The sequence below is a fragment of the Pleurodeles waltl genome, chromosome 4_1 (genome assembly GCF_031143425.1).
Source record: "Pleurodeles waltl isolate 20211129_DDA chromosome 4_1, aPleWal1.hap1.20221129, whole genome shotgun sequence".
NCBI classification, from domain to species: domain Eukaryota; kingdom Metazoa; phylum Chordata; class Amphibia; order Caudata; family Salamandridae; genus Pleurodeles; species Pleurodeles waltl.
Window position 1 is genome coordinate 135,069,059 of NC_090442.1, and position 16,631 is coordinate 135,085,689.

General features: G+C 45.0%; 1 protein-coding gene across 2 annotated transcripts in view; it reads left to right on the forward strand.

Annotated features, from left to right (window-relative positions):
• The window catches only part of LOC138287463 (uncharacterized), a 287,365-nt gene that overhangs the window by 111,399 nt on the left and 159,335 nt on the right, over nucleotides 1–16,631 (forward strand). For both annotated transcript variants that reach the window (XM_069227897.1, XM_069227898.1), the window contains exons 7-8: nucleotides 7,284–7,410; nucleotides 7,626–7,746. In XM_069227897.1, coding sequence (XP_069083998.1) covers nucleotides 7,284–7,410; nucleotides 7,626–7,746 — 248 coding nt within the window. The remainder of the gene's footprint in view (nucleotides 1–7,283; nucleotides 7,411–7,625; nucleotides 7,747–16,631) is intronic.

Here is a 16,631-nt window from a genome sequence, read left to right on the forward strand (position 1 = left end):
GAGGTTCAAGTGGACCCACTATGTCCACACCCACTCTTTCAAAGGGGACCCCCACCACTGGAAGTGGAATGAGGGGGGCCTTTGGATGTCCACCTGTCTTACCACTGGCTTGACAGGTGGTACAGGAGACACAAAACTCCTTAACTTTCTGGGACATGTTGGGCCAGTAGAAGTGGTTGACTAGTCTCTCCCACGTCTTGGTTTGTCCCAAATGCGCAGCAAGGGGAATATCATGGGCTAAGGTCAGTATGAACTCTCTGAACGCCTGAGGCACTACCACTCTCCTAGTGGCACCAGGTTTGGGATCTCTTGCCTCAGTGTACAGGAGCCCATCTTCCCAATAGACCCTGTGTGTTCCAGTTTTCTTGCCATTGGACTCTTCAGCAGCTTGCTGCCTAAGGCCTTCAAGAGAGGGACAGGTTTTTTGCCCCTTACACAACTGCTCCCTTGAGGGTCCCCCTGGGCCTAAGAGCTCAACCTGATAAGGTTGTAACTCCATAGGCTCAGTTCCCTCAGAGGGCAGAACTTCTTCCTGAGAAGAGAGGTTCTCTTTTTGTTGTTGTGTTGCAGCTGGTTTCCCAGCTGACTTTCCTTTCCTCTTGGTAGGCTGGGCCCTTTTTCCAGACTCCAGCTCTACTTTTTCACCCTGAGCCTTGCACTGTGCCCTTGTCTTGACACACACCAGTTCAGGGATACCCAGCATGGCTGCATGGGTTTTCAGTTCTACTTCAGCCTATGCTGAGGACTCCAGGTCGTTTCCAAGCAAACAGTCTACTGGGATATTGGAGGAGACCACCACCTGTTTCAGGCCATTGACCCCTCCCCATTCTAAAGTTACCATAGCCATGGGATGTACTTTAGTTTGATTGTCAGCATTGGTGACTGGATAAGTTTGTCCAGCCAGGTATTGACCAGGGGAAACCAGTTTTTCTGTCACCATAGTGACACTGGCACCTGTATCCCTCAGGCCTTCTACACTTGTCCCATTAATTAAGAGCTGCTGCCTGTATTTTTGCATATTAGGAGGCCAGGCAGCCAGTGTGGCTAAATCCACCCCACCCTCAGAGACTAATGTAGCTTCAGTGTGACACCTGATTTGCTCTGGGCACACTGTTGATCCCACTTGGAGACTAGCCATTCCAGTGTTAGCTGGAGTGGAGTTAGAAGTGGTACTTTTCTTGGGACAGGCCTTGTCTCCAGTTTGGTGTCCAGGCTGATTACAGCTACGATACCAGGCCTTTTTGGGATCAAAGTTTTTACCCTTGTACCCAAAATTGTTTTGTGAAGAGGCTCTGGGCCCACCCTCCTGTGCAGGTTTTTGGGGGCCTGAAGAAGACTCTTTACTATTTTTGTTTTTGGATGTCTCAACACTCTTCCCCTGGGGAGGCTTTGTGACCCCTTTCTTTTGGTCACCCCCTGTGGAAGTCTTGGTCACCCTAGTCTTGACCCAATGGTCCGCCTTCTTTCCCAGTTCTTGGGGAGAAATTGGTCCTAAGTCTACCAGATGCTGATGCAGTTTATCATTTGAACAATTACTTAACAGGTGTTCTTTCACAAATAAATTGTACAGCCCATCATAATTATTAACACCACTGCCTTGAATCCAACCATCCAGTGTTTTCACTGAGTAGTCCACAAAATCAACCCAGGTCTGGCTCGAGGTTTTTAGAGCCCCCCTGAATCTAATTCTATACTCCTCAGTGGAGAATCCAAAGCCCTCAATCAGGGTTCCCTTCATGAGGTCATAAGATTCTGCATCTTTTCCAGAGAGTGTGAGGAGTCTATCCCTACACTTTCCAGTGAACATTTCCCAAAGGAGAGCACCCCAGTGAGATTTGTTCACTTTTCTGGTTACACAAGCCCTCTCAAAAGCTGTGAACCATTTGGTGATGTCATCACCATCTTCATATTTAGTTACAATCCCTTTAGGTATTTTCAACATGTCAGGAGAATCTCTGACCCTAGTTATGTTGCTGCCACCATTGATGGGTCCTAGGCCTATCTCTTGTCTTTCCCTTTCTATGGCTAGGATCTGTCTTTCCAAAGCCAATCTTTTGGCCATCCTGGCTAACTGGATGTCCTCTTCCCTGGAGTTATCCTCAGTGATTTCAGATGTGCTGGTCCCTCCTGTGAGGGAAACAGCATCTCTGACTAGTATATTTGGAGTCAGGGCTTGAGCAGCCCTGTTCTCCCTAAGTAGGACTGGAGGGGGGGAATTCTCCTCCAAGTCACTATCTTCATCCTCTGTGTTGCCATCCTCAAAGGGGTTGGCTTTTTCAAACTCTGCCAAAAGCTCCTGGAGCTGTAGTTTGGAAGGTCTGGAGCCCATTGTAATTTTCTTTATTTTGCAGAGTGACCTTAGCTCCCTCATCTTAAGATGGAGGTAAGGTGTGAGGTCGAGTTCCTCCACATTCATCTCTGCACTAGACATTATGCTTCTAAAAGTTGGAATACTTTTTAAGAATCTAAAACTAGTTCTAGGTTCTAATTCAAACTTTCACAAAACTTTTAAACTCTAAAAGGAATTCTAAACAGGGACTAACACAAGGCCCTAGCAGGACTTTTAAGAATTTAGAAAAATAGTTCAAATTGCAAAAATCTATTTCTAATGACAATTTTTGGAATTTGTCGTGTGATCAGGTATTGGCTGAGTAGTCCAGCAAATGCAAAGTCTTGTACCCCACCGCTGATCCACCAATGTAGGAAGTTGGCTCTGTATGCACTATTTCAAAGTAAGGAATAGTATGCACAGAGTCCAAGGGTTCCCCTTAGAGGTAAGATAGTGGTAAAAAGAGATAATTCTAATGCTCTATTTTGTGGTAGTGTGGTCGAGCAGTAGGCTTATCAAAGGAGTAGTGTTAAGCATTTGTTGTACATACACACAGGCAATAAATGAGGAACACACACTCAGAGACAATTCCAGGCCAATAGGTTTTTGTTATAGAAAAATATATTTTCTTAGTTTATTTTAAGAACCACAGGTTCAAATTCTACATGTAATATATCATTTGAAAGGTATTGCAGGTAAGTACTTTAGGAACTTTGAATAATCACAATAGCATATATACTTTTTACATAAAACACATATAGCTATTTTAAAAGTGGACACTGCAATTTTCACAGTTCCTGGGGGAGGTAAAGTAATGTTAGTTCTTGCAGGTAAGTAAACCACCTGCGGGGTTCAGATTGGGGTCCAAAGTAGCCCACCGTTGGGGGTTCAGAGCAACCCCAAAGTCACCACACCAGCAGCTCAGGGCCGGTCAGGTGCAGAGTTCAAAGTGGTGCCCAAAACACATAGGCTTCAATGGAGAAGGGGGTGCCCCAGTTCCAGTCTGCCAGCAGGTAAGTACCCGCGTCTTCGGAGGGCAGACCAGGGGGGTTTTGTAGGGCACCGGGGGGGACACAAGTCAGCACAGAAAGTACACCCTCAGCGGCACTGGGGCGGCCGGGTGCAGTGTGCAAACATTTGTCGGGTTTTCAATAGGTTTCAATGGGAGACCAAGGGGTCTCTCTAGCGATGCAGGCAGGCAAAGGGGGGGGGCTCCTCGGGGTAGCCACCACCGGGGCAAGGGAGAGGGATTCCTGGGGGTCACTCCTGCACTGGAGTTCCGATCCTTCAGGTCCTGGGGGCTGCGGATGCAGGGTCTTTTCCAGGCGTCGGGATTTTGGATTCAGACAGTCGCGGTCAGGGGGAGCCTCGGGATTCCCTCTGCAGGCGTCGCTGTGGGGGCTCAGGGGGGACAACTTTGGTTACTCACAGTCTCGGAGTCGCCGGGGGGTCCTCCCTGTAGCGTTGTTTCTCCACCAGTCGAGTCGGGGTCGCCGGGTGCAGTGTTGCAAGTCTCACGCTTCTTGCGGGGATTGCAGGGGTCTTTAAATCTGCTCCTCTGGAAACAAAGTTGCAGTCTTTGTTGAACAGGGCCGCTGTTCTCGGGAGTTTCTTGGTCTTTTGGAAGTAGGGCAGTCCTCTGAGGATTCAGAGGTCGCTGGTCCTGGGGAAAGCGTCGCTGGAGCAGTTTTCTTCTGAAGGAGGGAGACAGGCCGGTAGGGCTGGGGCCAAAGCAGTTGGTGTCTCCGTCTTCTCTGCAGGGGTTTTTCAGCTCAGCAGTCCTCTTCTTCGTAAGTTGCAGGAATCTGATTTCCTAGGTTCAGGGGAGCCCCTAAATGCAGAATTTAGGGGTGTGTTTAGGTCAGGGAGGGCAGTAGCCAATGGCTACTAGCCCTGAGGGTGGCTACACCCTCTTTGTGCCTCCTCCCAAGGGGAGGGGGTCACATTCCTATCCCTACTGGGGGGATCCTCCATCTGCAAGATGGAGGATTCCTAAAAGTCAGAGTCACTTCAGCTCAGGTTGCCTTAGGGGCTGTCCTGACTGGCAGGTGACTCCTCCTTGTTTTTCTCATTATCTCCTCCGGGCCTTGCCGCCAAAAGTGGGGCCCTGGCCGGAGGGGGCGGGCAACTCCACTAGCTGGAATGCCCTGTGGTGGTGGAACAAAGGGGGTGAGCCTTTGAGGCTCACCGCCAGGTGTTACAGCTCCTGCAAGGGGGAGGTGATAGCATCTCCACCCAGTGCAGGCTTTGTTACTAGCCACAGAGTGACAAAGGCACTCTCCCCATGTGGCCAGCAACATGTCTCGAGTGTGGCAGGCTGCTAAAACCAGTCAGCCTACACAGGTAGTTGGTTAAGGTTTCAGGGGGCACCTCTAAGGTGCCCTCTGGGGTGTATTTCCCAATAAAATGTACACTGGCATCAGTGTGCATTTATTGTGCTGAGAAGTTTGATACCAAACTTCCCAGTTTTCAGTGTAGCCATTATGGTGCTGTGGAGTTCGTGTTTGACAGACTCCCAGACCATATACTCTTATGCTACCCTGCACTTACAATGTCTAAGGTTTGGCTTAGACACTGTAGGGGCACAGTGCTCATGCACTGGTGCCCTCACCCATGGTATAGCGCACCCTGCCTTAGGGCTGTAAGGCCTGCTAGAGGGGTGACTTATCTATACTGCATAGGCAGTGTGAGGTTGGCATGGCACCCTGAGGGGAGTGCCATGTCGACTTACTCGTTTTGTCCTCACCAGCACACACAAGCTGGCAAGCAGTGTGTCTGTGCTGAGTGAGGGATCACCAGGGTGGCATAAGATATGCTACAGCCCTTAGAGACCTTCCCTGGCATCAGGGCCCTTGGTACCAGGGGTACCAGTTACAAGGGACTTACCTGGATGCCAGGGTGTGCCAATTGTGTAAACAAAAGTACAGGTTAGGGAAAGAACACTGGTGCTGGGGCCTGGTTAGCAGGCCTCAGCACACTTCCAAATCAAAACATAGCATCAGCAAAGGCAAAAAGTCAGGGGTAACCATGCCAAGGAGGCATTTCCTTACAACCCAGTTTTGGGGGTAGGTCAGGGAATTCCCCCAGTCAAAGGCTGGCACCAGGTATACAAGTGAGACCTTCAGCACCACTCATCAGAGTACTCCAGGGTAATGAAGTAAGTTGTCACGTAGGAAGTACTGCCAGATGCAGAAAGCTTGATAGCTGAAAAGAAGGCTTTATTCAGTAGGCAGGCACAGGAAGATGTACGTATAGCAAACCACACCAGGAACAGATGTTACCAGTAGCCCAGCTCCAGGGCATCACATCACATAATGTCACGGGGAACAGAAAAAGCAAGATAGCTCACGTAGGGAACTGGTAAGAAAGGATACCACATCCTGGACCTGTGGAAGATTGACAAGAACGACTGCCCTGCTCCCAGAAGGGCTGCCTTGCTGTCTGAAGAAGGGAGATTGGCCCTGCTTGCCTTGATCCCGTGCTCTCCAGAAGCAACACCAAGGGTCAGTTTGCTGACCTTCTGTTTAGCTACAGGGGGACAACAAGCCTCCAGAGGCCTCTCCTGCATCCCAGCTCACCAGACCCAACTGGACCTGACCAGGTCCATTCTGCTGGCCTCTGTGGGAGTTAGTCCTGACCCCCAAGTGCTGTCTTCAAGGTCCCGGACTCTTGGCTTGAGTCAGAGTGTACTCTGACCAACTTAAGGTTTCATCAGAACAGACACAGAGCAACACAACCCGATGACGGACCTCACATTGCACCACTTCCCAGCTCACGATCGGAGACTTCACCAGAACAGACGCAACACAATCTCATGCAGAAACTCAGTTCACAGCACCTTGTAGCTCCCGATCGGCGGCTTCTCTGGAAGCGATGGAGGACCTTGCATCACAGCACCAAGGACAAAAAGGTATAACTGACAGCCGGCCAAATTGGGACCACCTGCAATCCATCATGGTCATCCTGAACCTGTGACTACGTCCCAGTCAAGGGTGACCAGGCAACTGCAGTTGGCACTTTGTGCTTCTTGGTGCTATTTTCTCTGGAAAGGTTTAAAACGCATGAGTCCGATTCTGCTGATTGGGTTTTGGTGTCATTCTCTTTATTAAAAATGACTCTATTTTTCTATATTGGTTTGGGATTTTTGTGCTGTGTTCTTACTTTACTACTGTTGTTTGCTGCATAAATACTTTGCACATTGCCTCTAAGTTAACCCTGACTGCCTTGTGCCTTGCTACCAGAGGGTTAAGCACAGATTAACTTACTGACTTTCGTGGTTCACCCTGACAAGGAATGTGTTTATTATTTCATTGTGGCTTCCACTATCTCAATTAATAACCAGATTTCTTACAATTAGCTTTTTGTAGGCATTCTAAAATACATATGGGTTTCTTTTTGACACTTAGGCAACCATGTGCTCAACTACTATCACTGTAAATGAGCATTGGCCCCCCTTCTACACTGGTGATCTAAAACTAAAATGAAAGACCCTCATCAAAGGAATTACCTTTCCAGCTGTGGTTGGTGGGGAGGTGGGTGATATTATAAATTTATGTACATTTGAACCATTAAATTGTGACTACACAGCCTTGTAACAGCGGTCAAAGTTTTAGGGGTATTTTCTTTCTTTCCCTCCGCTCTTTTGATTCCCTTGGTTTTGAGTGTTCTGCACTTCTGCTGAAGTTTTAGGTTTGTGTTGCATCTCATGGCTGAGGTCAGAAAATGTGACAAAGTGAAATGTAGTACAGGCAAGGCCACATGAACATCCCTAGCCAGCACTCTGGCAAACTTTGTAAGAGCCTGACAGACAGCATGGGGGTGCTTAAAGTAAAGCACGGATGTAACTTCCAGATGCTCTGGCAAATTTCACCATCTTAGCCTCCAGAGTTGTGAATGGAAAAAAGTGTGCAAGAGAAATCACAATAAATATTTACAATTTGTTTTTTTTTTACAGGAAACTCAAGGTGTATGTGTAGCTTCCTTCGGAGGTTCACGCGAGTTTCCAGCGTTCTTTTCCCCCAACAGTGGCTTCCAAGCCCCCTTCATGGTCAAGGATGACAAAGAGGCAGCTCTACTCATTGGTAGGTCCAGGAAGGATGAAGGGCAGGTGTCCATAGGTGTGCAGACTGTGTGTGCATCAGCATGTGCCAGTTCAGAGTTTGTGCAAGACTGTGCAACACAATGTAGGGCTTGCTCAAACAGGCACATGCCTTCCTCTCGCCTCCCCCCACATGCATGCTGGTGCACCCCTTGACGGACCGGTCTGATCCTAATGGTGGTCTTTCCCCCTCTTTAGCGAGTGCCCTGGAGCTGGGCCTGGGCAGCGGGATACTGATTGCAGTGCCAATCCCAGCAGAGGCGGCTGCATCTGGGCAAGAGGTGGAAGAGGCTGTGCAGCGAGCTCTGAGGGAAGCCAGGTGAGGACCAGCCCATCACCATGTCCGGTACCTAAGCCTCCACCTCAGCCTACACCTGCCTGTTTCTCCTCTCTCTTCCCCCTCTATGTCTACCAAGCTTCTTTTCACATCCCTACCCCCACAAATCCTGTTCCTCTTGACATTCCCTTTTAATTATACTCATTTTTTCAGATTTTCAATTTTCCTAATTTTTCTCCAGATCGCTGTTGCTATTGCTTGGTTCATTTCTCAATTTCTTTCTGTCTTTCTCTTTCCTATCGATTTCTGCCTCCTCCTTCCTCCAACTTTTCTTCACTCTTACTTTTTGTTCCTCTTCTCTTTCTCTGTTCTCATTTATAGTTCTCTGTCCCCCTCTTTCTCTTCATCTCACAATTTCCCTCCTCCTTCCTGCCTCTTGTCTTCACTGTTACTTTTTTGTTCCTCTTCTCTTTCTCTATTCTGTTTTGTAGTTCTCTATCCCCCTCTTTCTCTTCCTCTCACAATTTATCTTTCCCTACCTTAATTGCTCTTTCTTTCTCTCCTTCACCCTTTCTCTTGAATTTCTAACTCTCTCCTTTTCCCACATTAATCTTTTCCTATCTATCTTCTTCTCTGATTGGTGAATTTGTGCTCCTTCTCCCACGTTTTTTCTTCCCACCTGCTCCACCACTCCCTCTGTATCTCTCGTCCATCTCTCTCTCTGACTCTCTTTCTGTCTTGTGATAGGTGATTGCTTCTAAACAGTGCTCAAGATACCCTGTTAAATGGATTGTAGTCGTGATGGGAGCCTTAGTGGCTGCCCGTTGAGGTTTTCTAGATCCTGGAAGCACTGATTTTTGTTCCACTACATTGCCATCTTTAGAAATAGAGTTCAGTCACCTCAAATGTATTGTTTTCAGCAATTATGCCACATTAAATATGTAGTAAAGGATCTGTAATGACACAGATCTTCATGTAAATTAAAGTTTAAAAAGTCAACAACAGGACGTGACCTCTCCCTCGGCCAGCTCCTTACAACTGTCTGAAGTAGAATCTCACGGCTACTATGACAACACTTACAGATTATTTTATTAAAGGTACATTACAGTACAACATATCCTCCTCCTTTCCTACAATTTCATATGAATGCACCATTTATAAGAAAGAAAGGGAGAAAGAAAAAAACACAAAATTTAGCATAAAACTACTTGACAATCATACTATCTCACATAATCTCATAAATACAAGGGAGAGAACACCTTTGTCTTTGAACCCTTGCTAAACTTGAACTAGAATTGTTATATTCCGTGGACACAGCTTTCTCATTCCCACTGTTACTTAAACCTGATAAGCAACCATCATTTAAATTTTGAACACCCTCAGAATCAGATCGAACACCCTCAAAAGAGATTGGAGAAGCTGAAGTCATGTCTTCATCTTCCATCATCATAAATCCATCACAATCACCATATTGTGTACTGAAATTAGAGGCAGGATCCTTCTTACCAAATTTTACTACTCTTCTGAAATTCTATTTTCTAATACAACATGCCACTTATGAGTCTCTTTAACTTGAAAAGGCCCTCGGAATTTATTTAATCCTCCAGTATTACATCCGTATTTTATTTTCACCCAATCACCAGGTACAATCGTTTTTTGTATGTCCCCCTGCCTCCGTATGGCACTCCTGTACTTCTCCATTCCCTTTTAACAAGGCTTTCAACCATGACGGTGTCAATTTTGTGTTAGGCTTCCGACCCCACATTAACCACAAAATTGAAGAGGACACAGTGCTATTTTCAGTTGTTCGATACGCCCACACCAAATCATTCACAACCTTTCCCACACACAACTTATTACTCAAAGCAAGTTGAATGGCACCCTTAACCATTCTGTTAGCCCTCTCTACAATTCCATTCCCTTGAGGATTGTACAGGGCAGTGCACAAATGTTTCACTCCACATTTGCTTAAAAACTCTCATCTGATGTGAAGTAAGTTGCGTACTATTGTCTGTTATCAGACATTCCGGATATCCTTCCTCACTAAATATCTCAGATAAGCCCTTTATTGTGGATGTGATTGTCACCTCAGCCATAAACTTCACAACCAGCCACTTAGAATGTACATCACCTAAGACGAAAGAGAATTTCTGATTACAATTAACTCCAGCAATCGGACCAATAAAGTCTCCGCACAACATGTGCCATGCTTTTCCTGGATCTTGAATATTACCACTGGAAGTTTGCTTGCCACCTTCAACCTTTTCTCACTCTCAATGCACTGAGTACACCTTTCTACCCAATTCACTACATCATCATCCATTCCTGGCACCAAAATTCCGCCCTAAGACGTTTTTTCGTCATAGTCTGTCCTAAATGACCTTCATGAGCTATATGGAATAGTTTCTTCCGAACTCCAAACGGTGGTACAAACCTTTCACCACATACCAAAATATTATCTCCAATAGACAATTCATCCAACACCTACCCAAATATCCTTAAAGCTTTGGGTAGCGTACTCTCTGTTCTTCCTCCATTCAAGATCAATTTAAATACTCCTTTCAACACATCTTGTTGCATAGTATCATTCCACTCTTCCTTACTCACGGCGCCCAGTGTCCACTGCACCACATCGTAAACACTCGCAACAGCTCCTTCACTCTCACACCTTAGTACAGCCTCTTTGTCAACTGACTTCCAATCCAGAGGCAAACGTGATAAGCATTCTGCCTGAATATTTCTCCAACCAGGTATGTACTCAAAGACATAGTTATATTCTTGTAACCTAGCTGATAACCGAGCCAGTCTTGCTGAACCTTTACCGGCTCCTCCAGAAGATAGAATTTTCATCAAAGGTTTGTGGTCAGAACATAACTTCCCTGGAGATCCCCATATGTATATTCTAAAATATTCCATCCCCCACGCAGCCGCTAACGCTTCTCTTTCGATGGCAGAATAACTACGCTCAGTGTTTGTCAAGGAATGAGAAGCAAAGGCAACTGTCTTTTCCCCAGCTGAATGGATTTGTGAAAGAACAGCTCCTGTACCACATGTGCTTGCATCCACTGTAACAACGGACCTTTTCTTTATATCAAAGGGAGTTAATATGCCAGCACCACACACATCTTTCTTAATGTCTTCAAAACTTCTTTGTTGTGTACAAGACCAAGAAAACGTTACACCTTTCCTTATAGAACTTTGAGATTCTCAGTTTTGGAGGCAAAAATCTTCACAAATTTAGAGTAATACTCGATTAACCCTAAAAAGGACCTTAGCTGATCCTTGTCCTGAGGAAGAGGAGCTAATTGTATAGCAGCTAGTACATTTTTCTTAGGTTTGATACCTTCTGCCGATAAAGTATGACCTAGATATTCAATTTCTCTGACCAGGAATACACATTTTTCTTTTTTCAAAGTCAAACCCGCTTTTGAAATCCTGTCCAGTACTGTTCTTAAAGTAAAATTATGATTTTTCCACAGTATTGCCAAAAAGTAATATGTCATCCTGAAAATAAATGACATCCTTCACACCTCGAAAAATATCTGTCATTACTCTTTGGAAATCACTTGCGGCTGAACATAAACCAAAAGGCATCCTGGTAAATTGAAACGTGCCATCCATGGTTACAAACGCTGTGAGAGGTTTGGAGTCCTCATGCAACTTGACCTGGTGGTAAGCATGTCTCAAATCTAACTTACTGAAAAATGTACCACCTTTCGTCAGGCTAGAAGCTTATTTATATTAGGAAGTGGAAAGTTATCTGCAATCACGTTTTGATTCAGACTTCTCAAGTCAACACAAAATCGCAATTTGCCATCAGCCTTGCGAGTTATAACTACTGGTGATATCCAGTTGGAAGTCTCTGCAGGCTCTATTACTCCTCCCTCCAACATCTCTTGCAAGAGTTTGCTCACCTCTTCCCTGACCATAAAAGGTACCCATCTAACTTTGTGTTGCACTGGAATCGCCCCTTGTTTCAACCTGATTTTGTGTGAGTATTCCTTTAACTCTCCCATCTCATCACAAAACACCTTATCCGCACCTCTAACAATGTCTTCCACTGACACTTCCTGTACCACCATAATGGGATTAACAGCACATGGATTTATTACTATGGGGGTTATTACAACTTTGGAGGAGGTGTTAATCCGTCCCAAAAGTGACGGTAAAGTGACGGATATACCACCAGCCGTATTACGAGTTCCATAGGATATAATGGACTCGTAATACGGCTGGTGGTATATCCGTCACTTTACCGTCACTTTTGGGACGGATTAACACCTCCTCCAAAGTTGTAATAACCCCCTAAATGTAGATCATATTGATGAACCCACCCCAAAATCGGTGGACCTGCCTCTGCAACGTAAAATTTCCCACTTATTTTTCTCCTTCCAAAAGTAATGTCAGCCAACATATATCCGAAGATATCAATTTCCTCACCCTGATAGCCACCAGGGTTGATATCTTTAGGCAATAACCTGACGTTTGGCCATTCACTTGTAAACAAAACTTTCGGAATAATAGTATACAGTGACCCAGAATGAACCATTAGATGAACCAACCTACCCCGAATATGAAATTCTGCTGTTGGTCTCTGTCTCCTGTTTACTTGATCCTCCACAAATAATACTTTATCTGCACTTAAACTCAAGGTTTTATCAGGATCATCTGATAATATAGCCACTTTCGTCTTTGCCAAAGTACGTCACATCTGTGCAAAATGCCCTTTTTGTCCACACTTTCTACATTCTTTTCCAATTGCAAAACAATTATTTACCCCATAATATGACTACAACTGCCACATCTGTTACACATCTTGTTGTTCATCCTCACAAATTGACCAGTCTTGCTCACTTTGCCCACCCCTGTTCCACCTTTGTTCCCTACCACTGCATTATTTGTATGTTGTTCAACCAAGGACACGTCAGTCTTTACTTCCCTCTTATCCATCTCCTTCATACAATATTCAGATTCCTCTACAACTTTTGCAATCTCTATAGCATCTTTTAACGTAGGATTCTTCGCAACCCACAATCTCTCTTGAATTTTGCGACTCCTACACTCCACAATTAGTTGGTCAAGTATCATTTCATTAGACATCTGACCAAACTGCCAATTTACTGATAACTCTCTCAATCTGGTAACAAAATCATCAATTGCCTCACCTGCCCGTTGAGGCTGAGTATAAAATTTATGGCGCCTTATTAATATATTTCGACCTTTTGCAAACCTTAGTTCTCAAATTTTCTGTGTTTCAGCATAAACATCCATATCAGGTTGCCCTTCCTGAATGAGTAATGCAGGTAAGTATTCAAAAATATGCTGGCCTTCCTTTCCTAATGCATTCAGCATTGGGTGAGAAACTTTGACCATCTAATGCTTCAAGATAATTATCAAACATGTCCAACCATTCTTCCCTTTTGACAGGTGGCTCTCCTGGTTGAGACAAGAATGGAGGTGGAACTGTAATGGAGTGCATATCCATCTTAAGTATGAATAAACAATCTCCTTACCAATGTTAACTATCCCTATTGTAGACAAGTGATTGGCAAGAAAAATATAACCAACATAAATAAAATTTACCTACTACCCATGACTTCAGATTTGTTCCCCACAAAACGTATTGAAACCACTAATGAGATGTAATCACATCCGGTGTACACCCTCCAAGGGCCTTTCCTCAAAGTCTCAAAGTTCAGAAGCAGTTCCGATTAACTATCGTGCTGTAGACTCCCACCATGCGCATAGTAGGTCCTTTCCTCTAAGCACAATTGAGCAGCCAGAAGTATTCCCCTGGTCCAGGATTAAGTTCCGATGAAGTTGTGATGAAGTTTATAAGCAGTTAGAAGAAGGTAACCTCGTGATGGTGTTAATGAGCAGATAGAAGGTACTCCTCCATTTCAATAATTTATTTTTCCTCTTGTCACGGTTTCGGGCGGGTCTGATCAGGACTCTGGTTGGGACACCACTTGAGATCACAGAATATCCCAAAGAGGTAGTGAACTGGGGCAGAAGAGCAGATAAAGGCATACACAGGAAAGGACAGCTATGGACAGGCACAGGAAAAAGGAAAGTAAAATCAGAGCAACCCTTGTGTGAACAAACAGGAAACGGATTACTAATGGACAAACAGACTGGGGTTGTACACCGGGTAGGGCGCAGAACCTCCCACAGCAACAGGAAATGTCAATGCCTCTGTGCAGTTTGCTCTTACAGATAGTCACCCGCCAGCCCCATAGAAAGGAGGAAGCAGAAGCGATTCTGTCTCTGGACCCTTAGAGCACAAACAAGGATAGTACTTACATACACAAGACAAGCTCTTGTGGGTCCAGCTGGAAACACAGTGGCAATTCCTGGAAAAACAGCAATAGCACACTGTCACTGTTAGGCACGAAAGACAACACATAACACTAGACAAGGATGGGGGCTGGAATTGCCTCCTGGAGACCAGGAGCCAACCCCAGTACAAAGGAGGACACTTATACATGGGTGAAAACTGATAGAACACTTACCAGACACAAATACCCAAGAAGAAATGGAAACAGCAGGAACAAACTAAGAGGCAGAGGCAAGAACTGTGAACAGACTCAGGCTGAAGCAAAGGCAGGACTAAGACTGGAAAACAGTGCGCAAACTTCTGGCTGGAACAAACAGAGACAGGAATGGGAAACAGAGCAGGGTCTGGCTGGAACAAGCAAGGACAGGGCTGGAATACAGGGAGTAGAAATAAGCAGTAAACAGGACTGGGAAACAGAGAGCAGGTTCAAGCTGAAACGAGGCAGGAGCAGGACAGAGAAACAGGGAGCAGGCTCTGGAAGAAACAAACAGGTACAAGGCTAAGAGATAGGTAGCAGACTCTGGCTGGAAAAATCAGGAGCAGGGCAGAGAAACAGGAAACAGGTTCAAGCTGTAACAGAGCAGGAACAAGACTGGAACACCATCCGAGAAAAGGTCTGTAACACAAAGGAATCGAACTCCAATGCACAACGAGGATCTTGAGGAAATGACTGCTTATTAGCAGTTCTAAGCTGCAGAAAACCCCAGGTGGAATCACATGACTGGGCTGCACAGGAGATGTCTCAGGTGTGTGTAGTTTCAGACACTCACAAGTCCTAGAGGAGAGGATCCGGTGAAAAGGAGCAACTGGACATCTCCCATAGAAAACAATGGGAAACATAATCCAGGCTTTCCTGACTACCAGGCTGTACATTATGGGGTTTGCAGTCCCAGGAAGCAAATGTAATACTACAAAAGCATACCATGGCATAAAGAGAAACAAACGGGAGTCAGCAAGATGTGTTCAAGATGATGCCCATGCTTCCGAGAGTCCTCTTATAGCGCCCCCTAGAAGTGGGACGACAGTCGTAACACCTCTTGTTTTATATTCAGAAAATGAGTGGACCGGTGATTTTACAAGCACGTGACTCATTGGTTGATATACGTCAAGAACGCTCGCGCTTCTCAACTCCACTTAGTACGCTGACCGTACTAGTGCGTGACTTCAAAAGTTGCTTTTCGAATGCAGCGCTTTTATGTTTACTGCGTCAAAGGGAATTCCTTGGTGGATTTAATTGAATTACTCTCACGCTCCTCCATACCTGCGCATGACTTAAATATTGCTTTTCAAACACAGCGTTTGTGCTCTGTGCGGCAATGAGAGGATTGCGCTCCTCTGGACATTCGTGCGACTTCAATATTGCTTTTCAAATGCAGCGTTTGCGCTCCATGCGACAATGAGAGAGGACAATCCGTACACACTCCACACGTGACCTAATGTGATGAAAAGAGCTTCGATACAGTATAACAAATGTAAAGACTGAGCTCTATGCAATAATGCCGGGAAGAAGCCCGAAGTTGAAACTCCAGTAGCTGGTACATCACACTCTCCTTGCAAGTCTATGCACTGCGCTAGTCACTCAGCAGCGCTTACCTTCCGAAATTCTGATCACAAAACTGATAAGTGGAATATGATCCTGTGTGTATCTTTTCCAGTTCACTTCACACACTCTTGGGATGAAGGTCACGCTGATCTCTTGCAGTTGGAGCTGGCTTCAACTCGTCGCCAAAATTATGTAGTAAAGAATCCGTAATGACACCGATCTTCATGTAAATTAATGTTAAGTCAACAACAGGACGTGACCACTCTCTCGGCCAGCTCCTTACAACTGTCTGAAGTACAATCTCACGGCTACTATGACAACACTTACAGATTCTTTTATTAAAGGCACATTACAGTGCAACAAAATACTACAGTCCTAAGTACATAAAAATACATAAATTCAATACAATTACCAAAATACATTCCATGGGCCTAAAACTGTTCAAAAAAAACAATTACTCCTTAGTATAAAATATCAATACATTTGACATTATAGGTCTCTTTGTAGGTATGTCTAGTACAGCGAAACTTTCTGATGATACAGCTATACGTGGGACTGTGATGTTAGGTTACGAAAGTGCTCGTGTGGTTAGAAAGCTAACAACTTATTGCATGTATAAAAATTTGGCGTAGCTATAGCAATATGTGCATATTTCTTCTTCAAAAAGTTAACAGTTAGACAATGTGCAAAAACGCATAGAGGTCATGCGCATACTGTCTCACTGCCTAGGCCCATCACAAGAAAGACATTCGACTGGCAGGATATTCCTCTTACAACACCCCGGCTGCTCAATTCCAGAATGAGGGTCGTATCATATCTTCTCTCCAAGAGCTGAAGAAGGGCGACTTAATCATGCCTGCCCTGTTCTAATATAACTCTTGGAATGAATGAAACAGAAGTTTGATAAAGTTTGTGAAAGGACATCCTAAAATAGTGCAAAACATTCATATGATATGTAAATCATACATGGGAGGTGCAGACACTTATGAGGAGGGTAGCATACCATTCGCCACCCCATTTAGCTTCTAGATCTGACAGTAGTTTGAG